The sequence below is a fragment of the Falco punctatus genome (genome assembly GCF_963210335.1).
Source record: "Falco punctatus genome assembly, chromosome: 17".
NCBI lineage: Eukaryota > Metazoa > Chordata > Aves > Falconiformes > Falconidae > Falco > Falco punctatus.
Window position 1 is genome coordinate 7,204,467 of NC_137597.1, and position 15,823 is coordinate 7,220,289.

The following is a 15,823-nucleotide window of genomic DNA, read 5'->3' on the forward strand; positions in this document are numbered from 1 at the left end:
CACAAACTCATCCCATGGTCCTATGTGATGAGTGAAGACTCTTAAAAGAATGTGTGTCTCAGCTCGCGTCCTTACAGTGACAGCCACAACACGTTGGCTGCGTGCCTTGATTTGGCAGATGCAGAGGGAGAAGCCTGCCTGGCATGCCGTCCTGGGCGCTGGAGCGCTCCCGGCTTGTCAGCAGAAAGCTGCGGAATTGTCATGGCTACGCACTGCTCTGGCCCTTGTTTGTGCATTCCAGCATCGCTGCACGTTCCTACTAGAATGGCTCCTAATTGTCCTGACTCAATCACTAACGAAGCTGATGCTTCATATGTGGACAGAAATGCACTGGCACCTGGATACCGGAGCTTGTGGACAATGTGTAGAATTGCTCTTTGTTATTGTATTTGTTCGGAGTTAATGCTGAGTTCGGTCTAAATGGCTGCACGTACATGGAGAACAGGTGGCTGGAATTACTGTCAGGCAGCGGTCTGCATAGTAAACAGAGGAGTTCTGCTGTACTGTGACAAAGAGGAGAAATGAGGAACTATTTCCTATGGAGCAATATGTCTGCTGGATTGAACTGCTTTTTCTTCCCGCATAGTACTCACAGGCAGACTGTGGTTTCCCCATATAGATATTTTTTTGATAATTATCTGCAAGTTTTATGCATGCTTTTGATGCCTTTGCCTGCTTGTGAGCCATTCTCTGCCAGCATTTGCTGTTGCTCCGCTGGCTACCTGTGGCTGGTCGGGAAAGCACGTGCTGTCTTTTCTGTGGCCTTGTTTGGTGAGTCAGCAAGAATTGCTAGTGCAGAAGCTCAGACAGATAAATTAAAAATCCTGGGTATGAGTAATATCGTAAGATGGTTTCACTTATGACCTTGTACACGTACGTGAGCTAACTCTGCAAGAATCCACCAAGCCAGGAGGAGGAGTGCATTTATCCCAGTTTTATGCATGAAAAAACCTGAGTCACAGGGAGGGAAGTATGGAAGGGTGATGCTCCTTGCAGCATCAGATTTTGTGAAAACAGTGAGACTGGCTGTAGTGGGAAGATAAGAGGATGGCAGGCTCCTGCTCAAGCCGGGAGAGGGCCGGCCTCATGCTGGTTTAGAGCCTGATGTGATGCTTAACTGATCACCTGATGTGAAGTTACCAGCAGTTACTGTTTGATGGGATTTTCATGACCTTCAAACAACAAAGGCTTCTTCTGAGTCAGACTTTGCAGACCACTGCTGCTGGGTGGAGTGGGAGGAGTAGAGTAACGAGATTCTATGACTTTTCAAGTTGGGCTGCGTAAGACATTTGGTAACGTGTCAGCAGGGAAGTTCTGCAGTGGCCCTTGAGAGATGTGCTGGTAGACTGCAGAGTGTTCCCATCTACCTGACATATGTGATCAGAGGACTGGGAACCTGTATTGCCATCCCAGCACCACATGCGTAAGTGACAAATGTTCTTCATCTGCTTATCGCTGTCATGGTACAAGTTAGTAACCACAATAAGCTTTACAACCATTCACACCCACTTTTAGTTATGTCTTTTCCTGACCCAGTGGACATACCTGTACCCATTAATCCAGACATAACTATATATTGCAGTTGGTGCAGGGGTGTTGAGCTTATTATTGAGGTATTATGTAGCCTGGGAACTGCACCGGAGCTAAACTGCACCCAGCTGACTTGATTCTGCATTACTTCAGCAGAATGGTAAAATAACTAGTTAATAAAGGTAACAGCAAAGAATCTCATCACTAGAGCCCAGTTCCAAAGTGGGATAGGGCTTCCCAACATTTTCTGGCTGAACGTTTTGCATGCAGGTCCCCTTGACGAGGCAATTTCAGCTTGCATTTATTTAGACATCTGGGATGAAGTGGGCAACATTAGCCATTACAAATCCTACCAACTGTGCTACATAACGGAGCCATCTGGGCAGAGGCAGCCACATACAACCTGGGCTTCCCACAGGTGGGGAACGGGGACACTCTTTTGGTGAGGTGACCAAGGAGAGACCCTAAGGATGGATTAGTCAGGTTCTTGCGCGTGGCAGGCTGTTACCTGGTTATGACTGAGACATGATGTGAAAGGGCCTCAAAGCAGCCGGCAAACATGGAGTGGCTTCTGAATATGTGTGGAAGTAATTTCAGCTGGGCATTGGGCCACTATTGACAACAGGCTTAATACTTAGACGTATGGGCTTGCTTTGGAGGCTGAGCCTATAAGCTGTAGCGCACTGATTTCAGTCCTTCCTTTTGGAGAAGATATCTATTTGTCTTCTGCAGCTGGGGACTTGGGGAATTTGAACTAGCTGAACTGATGGAAAATGCCGTTTTGCTCTCCTGGATGATAAGAAGAGAAGAGGAAGGGTTCCTGGTTGGTTGGCTGGTTTGTTTTTGTTTGTTGTCCCTCCCCCCCAACTATATTAGGGGATGTGACAAACAGGAAACAAGAGGAGGAAGAGAAAGAGGTAGCTACGCTAGCAAAAATGAAATATCTCTAAATAAATAAATTAAAAAAGCTTTTTTCCCCTGTCAAAAACTGCTTAAATATCAACAACAACAACAAAACCATATTCCACACAGATTCATTGTGGTTGAAAAAACCCATGTTTTTTAAATGTCAGCCAGCTCCAGTTTTAACCTTATTGTTTTTCTCTCTCCTTAAGTTCCCAACCCCATCCCCTGCTGGGAACTGAGTCATGTTCTGTTGCTGAGCTCTCCTTAGACAGCTCACAGCTTTGTTCATGTCGCTTTTTCTGGCCGTTCTGTTCCACGCTCTGAAGTTCAGTAACCCACCTCCAAAATCTAGGGTGTCAGCTGAAAAACAGAACATTTCAAAGCTGACTCCCCTGCTCTGTAGCAAATCAATTATTATAATGGCCTCATTATTGACAGGTGTGTGGGCTGTCTTTCTCATGGGTACAATGGTGACATAAGTTAGTATTAAGCATTCTCTTCATCACCATCTTCCCTCTTCATCCACTCTGCTGACTGCAGTCCTGTTTTCTGTGCCTCTGGGAGTAACGGCTGGGTCTGGAACAGGCTGTTTCTAATGTGCCTCTTACGGAACAGGCAGAAAGACATTTGTGTCCTTAGTCTTCCTTCCTTTTGGCTTAAGCCCCTTTTAAGCATTTCCATAGTTACATCTTCATCAGTCTGCACAGTCATAGCTGCTTGTGTGCAACCATCTCATGAGTAGTTCTTGCTCTCTGGAATAACCTTTCTCCATCTACTTCCTCTTGCTGACTTCCATCTGAAAAGATACGGCTTCTTCCTTGCCCCTTCATTCCTTTCTTCCATTGATACTGGCTCTGTGACTGAATGCTTTAATTCATCCCCCACACAGTGTGTCCGCTCCTCTGCTTCACCTAATATATACCATCTACTCTTCAATAGCCTGTGTTACAGTTTTCAGTTCATATTAGTTTTATGTGAGAGCAGCTCTACAAAATAATTTTGTCCTGTGTAGTCCCTTCCTTGCTTAAATCTGGGTGTTTGGTTCTTTCCTGGAAACTTACAGCCTAGAGGATGAAATGAGAAGTCTTGTTTCAAGGCTTTTGCAGTACATTGCTTGTTCTCACAGAGTCAAAGGCCACCAGATAATAAATGGACAGACTAAGAAGCTATAGTACTCAAAAGTGTATTTACTGCAGACCTGAAACCAAGCACCGTGATTACTGGCTTTGCATTTGTAGATGACAGTTTTAGTTTAGCCTCTGTGAAATGCACCAATAAACGCATGCTAATCCCTCTGAGATTATCAGCCATTTCAGTATGTTGGCTCATTTAGCAAATCTGAATGAGGAAGACGTGGGGAACTGAAGGCCGGCCAGTCTCACCTCTGTGCCCAGCAAGATCATGGGGCAGATTCTCCTGGAAACTATATAAACTAAATCTCCTGGACAATTTACCAGGCCATGTGATGACAGGACGAAGGGAAATGGCTTTAAACTGAAAGAGGGGAGATTTAGATTAGGTATTAGGAAGAAATTCTTCGCTGTGAGGGTGACGAGGTGCTGGCACAGGGTGCCCAGAGCAGCTGTGGATGCCCCATCCCTGGAAGGGTTCAGGACCAGGTTGGACGGGGCTGGGAGCAACCTGGGCTGGTGGCAGGTGTCCCTGCCCGTGGCAGGGGGTGGGAACCAGATGGTCTGTCAGGTCCCTTCCAACCCAAACTATTCTATGAAATCTAACCATTAAATGATAAATGCACCGTAAGCAGAGTTCTTCCACAACATCTGAGCATTTACACTTTTCCCTCCTCTTGTGCAAATGTGAGCAGGCATACCCTATTTTGTAAGAGGCCCCTTTTTTGACCGTTTGTTTTCCCCCCAAACTGAAAAGATCTAGAACAACTCAGTTGGCTAAATCTTAGCCCTAAGTGGGGCTGGTCTAGAGACCAGCTTGCTTTAGGCCGTTGTTGGTATTTCCAAACGTTTCAGCTGCCATTCTGCTTCCATGTGCCTTCTCGAGGCTGTTCAAAACCTCTTTAAATATGCTTTTGAGGATGTAGCGTCTTCATCTGCATGTATGTTCACATGTGCAGGGAGCTGGGGCTAACAACCATATAGGCTTAACCTATAATGTTGTATTGCCCTTGTTACAGTACTTTTTTTCTGTCTTACTGGTTTTTCTTACTGAAAAGCTGCTAGTGCACGTTGCTATTTGTCAGCCATTGGCCCACCTTAGCAAACTCACATTTCTGTGGGCTCCTGTGTAGTTTATTGCCAGCTCCTGTTTCCCCACAATATGGGACATTGGAGCCAATGGGGGTTGTATTAGAACAGTTTGGGGAGATATCGAAGGGATTTCTAGTTGTCTTTTTCTGAAGCATCATTCAAGGAACAAAAAGAAGAACAGAAAAAACTAAGTTTGCTGTACTTAGCACAATCTTTCCAGCTGAGGGACCTGAGCTGGTTGTTTTAAAGCTGGACAAAGACAAGTGTTTTTGGACCTGGGAGATGAAGGACCAAGAAGGGCTCATGTAACACTTTGAAAAACACCTTACTTTTCTAGAATTATTTTCATTAAGCAGTCTAGTGTTTTTTCTCCATATTTCTTCCTTTTTTTTTTTTTTTTTTTTTTTTTGTTGCTCTGTGCCTTTGATTTTAGTATTGGTTCTCTGCTTAATGACATGAGAATAAATTTGCCTGTCAACAGTTAGAGTTTACTGAAGAAGGATCATTCTTATAGGACTGTTGACCAGTTCCTGAGTCTAGAGGTCTACAGGATTCCTGTGTACCTCGGGGAGAGCAATCTGCACTGCTGGGATCTTTGCTGCACTAAGCTCAAAGGTCACACCTATTCTTTTCACTACTGTATGATCTGGCGGTCTTTAAGCCATGCATTTCTGTACTGCCCTGCTCTGGGGACTAGTGTGGCTTGGGGCTGTATTCACTCAGTCTGAAACTTCTAAACAATGAACTGGTTTTTTCTACTGCTGCTAAAGGAGCAGCGTTTCAGTAGCTGTTAATAGCTGCCTCTGCTTTCTCTTTCTGGGGTTGAAAAGTGGGAGGTGTAGTCCTCAAACCAGCACCAGATACTTGTCTCCTCCTTCTTCACATTGCATCTATGCTGCAAACTGAACACAGCAAGAGGAGAGACTCCATAATTCTCTGAATTATAAAGTCATTCTATTGTCAAGCCTTTTAAGTGTCAAAGTCTCTTTTAAAACCAAAACCTGTGACATTCACTAAAGAACAGCATAGTTTCAAAGTCAGGAAGGTCTATTCTTAGCACATCAGTCAAAATGAAGGAAAAAAAAAAAGTCTTTGAGGAAAAAAGAAACACCAAAACAATTTTACCAAAATGAACCTTGTCAGAAATGATCAATTCATCTTCCATTCAGATTGACCTGGTCCTTGCTGCATGCCAGAGGACAAAATTTGATGACAGAGCACAATGAATTAAGATTGCCAGATCTTCTTGTAATTAATTCTTTTGCAGTGTAAGTTTGGCAAAGAACAATTTATCTTCAAAGTGATTAAATCACTGGTAGTTTGATTTTGGATTTTTTCCCCCCTTTTTTAAGGAACACTTCTCCTTGGTTAGTTGAAGAATAGATGCTGATGAGTAACAGCCACTTCCCGGTATTTTATTTGTGCTATTTAAATACCTTTTCCCGCTAGACCAGTGCCTCCTCAACAGTTATGAGACAAAGTTAAGACTGAGCACATCATAACCCAGAGGGACATTGGGGCTGTGCTATGTTTTTCTGGGTTTTCGGAGTGCAGCACCTCTGAACCCCTTAGTGCACTGGAGAGCCCGGGTTTACTCATACTCCAGCCTTCAAATCTGTGACTGTCGTGTCCAGCCAATTTGATGCTTGTACAATACTTTTGCCTTTATTAGTTCTCATCAGAGGACTTCAGTCTGAGTTCATAAAAAATAAATATAATGTACACATAGGTTTGAAGATTAGTTATAGACCATAAAACTTACAATTCTTGAACTAAATAGAACTTTTTCTAAAGCATTTAAACTAACAGATACCCTAGAAATTACTTACTCTTCAGTTAAAAGAGAAAAATAATTTATTTAGCACGCTAGAAACGTAATAAAGATGTCTGTTGTTTCTTCAAAGCTGTGTTTTCTAAACTGTGCTTATAAGTAGCTTCTGCTGGTGGGCTCCTCGTCTTCAAGGACCAAGAGAGTGCAAAGAGCTTTTTCCAACCTTGAAAAAGCCATGCAAATGTCTTTGCATCTTTAATTAGAAGGGGACAGCATTTTAACTATTACTGGAGCTTCCCTGTTTCTGAAGAAGGGATTCAATTCACTGGAGGATGATGCTGGAACAAGTATGCTATCAAAGCAGATTCTTAACATCCCTGTGTGCACCCTGGCCATCTCCAGAGAGACTGCCATTAATGTGCTTCTGTCTCTTTTGTTCTCTTTAGTATTCATGCAGTGATGATCATGTGAAAATTACTCACATTTCTGACTTGAGAAAACTTAGCCCAGAAATTCATCCGATATCAAGGGAATTAGAAATTCAAATGGGGGGAAATTATACACTGTGTGTGTCAATACAGAAAACCTTATAAACGCTGCAATCAATCATATTGGCATCAAAGGTGGTGGTACATTTCCTTGTCACTAAGCGGATCACAGTCCAACAAATAAAGGAAAAGGTGAATCAGAACAGGGAACTGCAGTATGCTGCCTGGAGAGAAGGATAGCCTCATCCGAAAGCACAGACCTGGAGTCAGTTCTGGAGCTTCTCTGTATTGTGATCCATGATTATGCACAAATCTTGTTTGTTTGTCTTGCCTATTTACTTGCTGCCTAGGCTATACTGTAAAGCAGGTTCTGTCTCTGTGTTTATATGCCATTGCAGTAGAACAAGTGCTTTCTCTCAAAGGCTTCATTCATTTAAATAGGCTATTGTACACAGTCCCCTTAACAAACCTGTGTGTGAGTGCTCCAGCCCTCCCTGTCCATTGATACCTGGCACGTTCCTGTTGCAAGTTAAATCCAGATATCTTGTGCCTGAGTGCGGCCTCACATTAGGCAACTCACTCTGCAAATCATTTAAATTCATTAAATGAATGTAATGATCCATACTGGTTTCCCACTGTCCGGCTGCTGACTGAACAGTGTGTAGTACAGTGTGGACTTCCATTATATCTTTAGATTTTTTAAGCTATATTTTGTTGTATGACTAATCAGATAAACAATTCTCCCTCAAAAACACCTCCCAAAATTATCGCAGGTTGATGTTTCACATGTACAATGCCGAACCTAATGCAGGTATGTGTAAAACCCAGCAGTGACTTAGGGAGCCTGCAACTCAGTTCTGCATGGTTCTGTCTCTGCTACTCTCCTTATGTGTTTTGACTGCCAGATTTGGTGGTTTTGTAGGTCTTGTATCTCAGCTCTCTGCTGTCAGCTCCCTGAGATGGAGGAGGTAGGCAAGGCCCAGATGCTTGCCTGAAGCAGAAATAGCACATCTTTCTACTACTATTCTCCATCAAGTCCCCTGAGTCTTGAATTTTTGGCAGACAGCGTTCCACTGGGGAAAAAAAAACCCTCAGACCTTTAGTTTGCAGTTGTTGTAAAAACCTGATTCTGGTTTTGGTGTAATTTAGCAGACTGAAATAGGGATATAATAAATCTGTTACACTTTCTTAGTGAATCAGTAAGCTTATACTGGTAAAAACTGTTCAGATTTTGGAATATTCAGTAATCACCTCACGTTTTCAGGGTTTTTTGTGTATTCCCAGTGTTCAGTCTATGTTATAGTCTGCAGCTTTGAGGGGGTATGCGTACTGATAAATGTATGGATGGGTGTTTTCAAAACTCCAGAGAGACAACAGGAACCAAGCAGCCAGAAAGATAAACAACTCCTGTTAATGATTTAAGGGTTTATGTGTATATGCATATATTTATTTCAGACCGCTATGCAGCAAAGGCGAGCAATGAAAGCCCCATTGCTTCTGATGTTTAAAATGTGCCAGTATGCAGCGTGTACAATGAACTGGCTCGTGTCTGTAGGAGTACAGGTAGCTATAACTGCGGGAAGGTAAGCCTACACAGGCGCAGGTGGATCGATAGGTTGCATGCAGGCTGCCCTCTGCAATGCTCAGAAGTGTCACTGGTGTCTCATGAGCCCTGTGGTGACAAGCAGGGGCTGAGGTTGCTTTCTGAGGAGGTGGCTGCGCGGGACGGCTTACCTTCTGCGCTCTCCGCTTGTCGGCTCTCTGGTTCTGGTGGTAAATTCGGCTGAAGTTGGAAACAATGACTGGAACCGGCAGAGCAATGACCAACACCCCGCTCAGGGAGCAAATGGAGCCAAATATCTTCCCAGCAATTGTCTTGGGCACCATGTCACCATAACTAGAGGGGGGAAAAAAAAAAAGGGAAGCCCCTCCTTCAGACAAGTGCAATGGCACCAAAAGCCTTTTCAGGTTCCCTGAGTGCGTAGCAGCATGTGTCCAGGTTAGACACTAAAGCTTAGAAATGTACCATGCAAGCAACAATTCACGTGGCGCTGTCATCCCAGAGATGACAGTTTACACCGTGCTTTGGTAATGAAGTAAGCTAAACCAAAGAAAGGCACTTTTGTTGCAGAATAGATGTGCCAGTGCAGGCTGCTGCTGGGTATGTTATATTCACAGCCTTGCTCATCTAGTACCTACCTCTCCGTGTGGATGAGCTCTAACAAATGTAAAGCTGTACGTCTGCTTGTGAGCAGGTTCATATATTTTCATTCCCTTGTGTCCAGGTGCAAATGAGGACTGATTTACACTTCCATTTCAAAACCCAGCAGTTTTCTTGCCATCTGTACAGTCAGAAATTTGGGGTTCATTCAGTGCCTGGATTCAGTAAAGAGTGAGTTCTCAGGAATATGAGACCAGCTGAAAAACATTCAAACCTTTGCACTGGGTTTGACCCAGCAATCTTCATTAGCAGTTGTAATTTATATGTTAAATAATGCTGGCAGAATCTAAGATGGAACAATCCATTTTGTGCAGATGGAAGATGATTCTGCTTTAGGTTCTGTGGATTCCACAGGACAGAAATCACTCCTCTGTTGAGTGCTCATTTGCTTTTTGTGTTTTTACTTTGCATATCAGAAAAGCTTTCTGCAGCAGTTTTATACTTTAAGCTTTAATACTGTCCTTCCATAAAGAAAACCAATGTGCTTGGCCTTATGGCTACTCACCAGTGCCATAAGAAGGATCATAGCTGTTATTCCCTCATGGAACATACAGTACTGAAACTGCTGTGGGACTCGGGCACCTGATTGACTGTGCTGTCTCACTGAATGCTGCGTTACAGCGAAGATAATGGGGATTTTGAATTCCGATTTACAGTTCGGCCCAACACAACCCCCATGTTGCATCTCAGGTGACTGGACCTCTTAATTCTAACTGACTGCGCCATCAGTCGCAGTTCCCCATCTCACAGCACAGCTCCTGATACCCAGCAGGCATCAGGTGTTGGCAATGCAAATGTTCCGCAGCTGCAGTGGCAACCTCCATAGGAGGCTCTTCCTCCCCCGCAGTTTGCCCTCTGGAAGTGACTTCAGTGCTTTCTTCTGCAAATGGATGATAGGCAAATAAAAACCCATCCAGAAAGCTGGATGTGGATTGCAGCATGTTCTGATCATGTAACAAAAAGCTTGTTAGTGGAGTAGCTAATGCCCCTGAGTACGATAGGAACATGATTAGCACAGCCACTGACTGAATTTACATGCCTTGTTTCAGTGAGCCGTTTATTACATGCTTGCCTGCAAATGTACGTTAATATCAATATTCATTGAAGTAATTTTCATCTAGAGGAAAGGAGAAGCAAGCAGGCAAGTAACAACTGATTTTTAAAAATACTGGTGGGCTTTGCAGTGCAAGGTTAACGCTTGGACTTGATGATTTTAAAGGTCTTTTCCAGCCTCCTTGATTCTGTAATTCTATGACTGTGTACAAACCACAGGGGTACAGGAATTCCCAAAGTACCTCTGTGACTCGGGAGGATGCATTGTACTCTGAAATCCCACTACAAGCAGGTTGGTGTGACCTGCCTACACCCTGGAGTAGAAGAGAGGAGCTAGGCACTGCAGCCTGCTGAAGTTTTGCAGCAGACAGGGAGAGGATGCTAATCTGAAAATTGGGCCCTAAGGAAGATATTCCTTGTTTCAGGGTGCTTGAAATCTGGAGAGGCCCCTAAGTTGCTATCAGATGGTGTTTGGGATTTCCATGCTCTTTGAAATGTTCTAGTGTTTGATGCAGCAGATACTGAAAAGCAGAATGATCTCCAGTTGAGACTTTATTTTTACCTTTGATGTCACCATATGACCAACAAAGAGCTTTTATGGGAATAGAGTTGAGCTAAGAATAATTCACATCCAAGGGGAAAACAAGTATTCCAAAACACCTTTATTATCAGCTGAACTTCTTTCCCCCATCCACGAACTCGTTGGTACGAGAGTCTCTGAATAAAAGCAGAACTTGTTACACATTAACTACTTGCTCCTGGGAGTCTCTCATGTGCTCTCCTTCTAGGCTGGGTGGCTGGACAGTATGGCCAAATAGCTGGGTAAAAGTTCATCATCGCTGGCCTATCGGACTCGCTTGTGTCCCAGGAGAGGCTTAGTTTCAGGCTAAGTGACAGGTTTTCTTTGGCATTTTCTGGTTTGGGTTTTGTTTGTTTGTTTGTTTTTTTTTTTGTATAAATGCTTCAGGCTTCACTAGCTAAGGCTTAATTATCCCAAACAGAACTGTTCTCCTGCCTTCACCTGCATTAAAATCCCTCAGAATACCTCAAATCAATAGAATGCTATTTATGTCTATTAACTTTTTAGCTGCTGCTCCATGCAAAGATAGTTTGAAAGCTCTTGCTAAGTGATAAGGTCTTTTGCCTCATTTAACACTGTTCTAAAAAAAAATAAAAATCTTTCTTACTTTTCTCCTGCTGCCCCTTAACACAATAAGGCTGAAAATTAATCATAGACCTCAAACATGATCTCAGTGACCCGGAGAACTGAGAGAAAGCCGTTCTGTGCATTTGTAGAAAGTATAATAATAAGTGTCTGGCTCACAGTCTGTCTTGTAGAGTTTTGTTCTTACATGCAGACTGGGAGTTACCTCATTACTTGGGACTTCAGAGAAGGTCCTTTAAAACACCATCAGGAAAGATCACACTGTCTTGGAACACAGAGGATTTTGCTGGAGAGATGTAGAACTTCATTTGGAAAACTATTATGAGAGAGACTGCCATGATCTTGTACTAGCTAGAGCAGGCTGCACAGGAGCAAGACCTAAAACTTGTAACACTGACTTCTGGTTCTGCTTCGGAGTTGTCTGTGGAGAGAACGCAGATGGATTTGTCCCTCTGGGTTTGTGTGGCACGTCGTGCGCTTGCAGCCCTGTTCTCTGGCTTTACTGGGCTGACCTGTGGTGTGAGTGACACTGGTGTTCAGAAATGTCCTAGCATTTTGATCAGTAAGACCCAGCTGGAGCTTGATCTAGGTCTCCTTGCACTTAATGAGAGGCTTCCCTTTGACTTTGACTATGATGAGGTTTGGGATGAACCTATAAAGTTGCAGTTGTTCTATATTGGCATACGCAGCTACTGCAATATTAATTGCTGGAGTGACTATTTTTGTCCTGATGGTACCACAAGGTACTAATGGCCACATGGCATATTTATAACAGATACAGTGCCAAATAATTCAAATATTGGATTTCAGTTACTACTAATTGGGCATTTTTACACCTAAAACTTGTTTTTCCCAGACTGGAATGAGAGAACTTAACTTAGCCATTAATTTGTTTAGTAAAAGGCAACTTGTCACCTAAAAAAATTTCTTCTACAGAAAGTGCGCTTTAAGTAATTCATCAATAAACTCATTAGAGCAGCAAGAAGACAGAAGAGGTAGGTAATGATTAACATTCAAAGGGTCTGATGGGATGTTTGAGCCTGTAATGTAACAACAGGAGGCTGCAAATTCAGTAGACTTTTAATGTGACCTTTACTAAATCATTTCAGCTTTCTGTACCTCAGTTCCCCGGTTATGAAATGGCAATTGGTTACTTGTTCTTTGCCCACTTGGTTAAGTTGGTCCTGGGTTCTTTGGAGCAGGAGCTGCTCCATGTTCTGAATACACCCAACACCCAGCAGGACCCGTAAGTGCTACGGCGTTACAAATACTAGTAATGCAAGGCAGTTGTACAGAAATGTGGAGCAAACACCGCCTGTACGTGGCTCCAGGCTTGTCCAGAGATTAATGCTGAGCATCAGCTAGGTTAGATGTGGAACATGGCTAGAGAAAAAATATCTTTGCTCTTTGTTTTGCCAGGAATCCTGTTAAATGCCAACAGATTCAGCCAGTTTTCAGTTGCTGAATGCTTTGCTCTGCTTGCTGGCTGTGCTAGGTGAGATGCCCCTGCTGCCAGATGAGCACTGGGGCATGAGAAGGTGTGTAACCTTTGAGAGGAACTGCCCTTGCTGCCATGTTCCCTTCAGTGCTCCCTCTGCATGCTGACAGTGGTTCTGGAGCCTCTGCACATGTATCCCATGTCTCCAATGACATAGCTTCGGTTTGTCCCCTTGTCTTCTCCTGGTCCCTTCAAAGCCCCATTTCCCACCAAGGAGACACTGTGAATGCTGAGACTCTTACTTGCTGTACACATAATGTAAAGGTCAAGTAAAGCTTTAAACAGATGAATCAGGAAAAGAAACAAAGTGGTCACTTGTTAGATGGAAAAGACCATGAATGCAGAATTTCCACTTTTTTTTTTTATTTGTAGTGTGACTTCTGTGTTCTTTGGCTATGAAAGGGGTCATATGTCACTCACCCTAATTAGCAGCTATTAGCCTTGACAGCATAATGTCCTGTTGTTTTTCTCTCTGTCAGTGCAGAAAATGTTATCAAATAGAGGTCACTGCTTCCAAATTCTGGTTTTAGCAGTAGAGGTGTCTGGACACTGCTTAGTTCCCCAGCTGGAGACAGCAATAAATAAGGTGCTGAACAGCTCATCAAATGACTCACTCTAAAAATAGACTCTCAGCAGCATCTCTGATGATCCTCTCTCTCTCTCTCTGTGCAACATTCACAGCCCTAGAAATAGGGAGTTTAGTCAAAAAGCTGGAAGATCCTATGGTATAGGGACACTGGAAGGTGCTATAGCAGTAACAGCTCTGTGGGGACAGTGAAACAGTTTTTCAGAGGATGCTGTTCTCCAGCAGCCGCCTTACGAGCCAACTTTTCAGCCAGTATAAGTGGGGCACCTGGGGAGGGGCTTATGGTTCATAAATTGCCATTATTGTATAGTTGTTGTCTCTGTTGGTTTCTCTAGACGCAGAGGAGATCAGGGTGCAATTGAAAATTGATAAACCTGTATCCCAACATCTTCCTCCTTACTAGTAGGAGACCTGTCTTTGGACAGAGCATCAGGTCCAGTACCCATCCCCATCTCCAGAGCTGGCTCAAAGAATGGCAGGCAGGCCCCACGAAGCAGCACACCCTGGGGGTCCTGGTGCATGATCCTGTGCCCCCAGACATTTGGTTTAGGTTGCAGAGCCAACAGAAGAACATGGGGACAGCTGGTTTGTGGATTGGATGGCCAGAGGAGGACTGTTCTTTCTCAGGTTGCTGTGTTTAAGTGGTCAAGGGACATCTCCTGCCTAGTGATGCAAAACCGTGTGGTTTTCACACACAGCCTATGAAAGCTGAAATACCTCGTGGAGGATGGAAAGAGAAACAATGCTGCTTCAAATGATTTAGTATTTCTGCCTCATACTGGCATTAACAGCTCTTTGAGAGCTTCTTTATCTCTCTAACCTTTTGCCCGGCACAGCAGAGTCAAAAGAAGATTTCACTCCAGCCTGTAAGCTCCTGCTTTTAGGACAATAAGGACAGAATAATAACATTATGTGCCATACAATAGAATATGATTTTGAAAGCCTTTTGCATGAAAGTGATAGAATAAAGCATGGAATTAGCATGTAGCTTTCCAGGTGCAAGAGGTCCTTTTTTATACTGTAACTAAATCACTATGCAATGTTTTGATTTGCCCAAAGGACAAAAAAAAAGTCTGAAATTCAGAAAAAATATTTCAGTTGCATTGCGAGACTGCATATGTTGCATTTGACAGCTCAGAGGGGCTCATGTCCCTCCACTTAATAGGTACAAGTCCGATGTAATCATGCTAATGCTGCTTTGAACCTCCAGTGAAATGATGATTGTGTCACTTCCAATGATACAATGAAAACAAAAGCAAATATTACTCATTTCTTTCTTGTTTTTGTGCATGACAAATGAACAGGGAATTAACAGCTATGGTACAGGGGCTGGGGATAGTTACATCTTTTGTTTTGGGTTTAATTCGAAGTTCCTCTGCCACATTAGTGGTTTCATCTGCCTTACTGGATCTGCCCCATCAAAAACCACGGCTCTCCAGAGCACTGCAAGCTGCTGCTCACGTGTGCCATTCTCCTGCCCAGCTGGGTTTTATCCTGTCACATATTCATACCTCCAGGCACACAAAGATGCTGTTGCCTTTTTCAGCAGAGGCATACAAACTTTCACATGTGATGCATTAAATCCCTGTGTACTGGGAATGTGGGAGGAGGGCTCTGGAACTGCTGAGCAGCGGTGTCATCTGATGGATTGAATGCAGGCGTGTGACAGAACCGGTGATGGAGCCCTCCTGAAAGCTGACTTGGTCATGGGCTTGTATGATGGCCTTGGGAAAGACAGGTCCGCTTCCTATCTGATTTTTCCATGTCCGTAAGGGAGATCAAGATATTTTCAGAGCTGTCCTGTGCAAGTGTCGTGAGGATTAATTAGTTAATGCTGGCATGGTATCTTGAAAATATGGAAGTCTCTTGAAAGTGTTTTGCAGACACAGACTCAGTAATCCATGTCCATGAGGACAGTCTGGTGCGTTAATGTCAGGTTTTTAAATATACTAATCCTAGAAGGAATGAGATGCACTGATGAACGCCTGAGAAACCTGGCACGTGAGGAGGCTTGTGGTACCTCCTGAAAGAGCATGCTGTAAACAGAGCCATAACGGCTTTGAAGCAAGAGAATCTATAAACAGGCTGTCAAATGACAGGCTTGAACAGCAAATCAGCTGTGTCCAGGAAGTACAGAGCCTATTTCATGCTAGGATTCTTTTACATTAAATATACTTATTTTCTGCCTTGTTTTGAGCTGGGCAGCTCCCCAGCTGGGTATTCAACTTCTCTAGTGTCTGGCTTGGTTTTACACTACTGTTTTCTTTTTCCTTGGCGTATTTTATTTGTTAATGTTTTCATGGATGCTCTCATCCTCCCTAGATATTCTGCTGAAATTACATCCATCAGCCAAGCTGCAAAGGATGAGTGCTGTAGATGCGTA

At 43.5% G+C, this 15,823-nt stretch overlaps 2 protein-coding genes across 7 annotated transcripts in view; one reads left to right on the forward strand and one right to left on the reverse strand.

Annotated features, from left to right (window-relative positions):
• LOC308054391 (uncharacterized protein) overlaps positions 1–15,823 on the forward strand; it is a 258,573-nt gene that overhangs the window by 24,463 nt on the left and 218,287 nt on the right. The gene's annotated exons all lie outside the window — the stretch shown is intronic.
• Positions 1–15,823, reverse strand: part of KCND3 (potassium voltage-gated channel subfamily D member 3) — a 130,304-nt gene that overhangs the window by 24,347 nt on the left and 90,134 nt on the right. For all 6 annotated transcript variants that reach the window (XM_080367112.1, XM_080367111.1, XM_080367110.1 and 3 more), the window contains one exon: positions 8,652–8,814. In XM_080367112.1, coding sequence (XP_080223238.1) covers positions 8,652–8,814 — 163 coding nt within the window. The remainder of the gene's footprint in view (positions 1–8,651; positions 8,815–15,823) is intronic.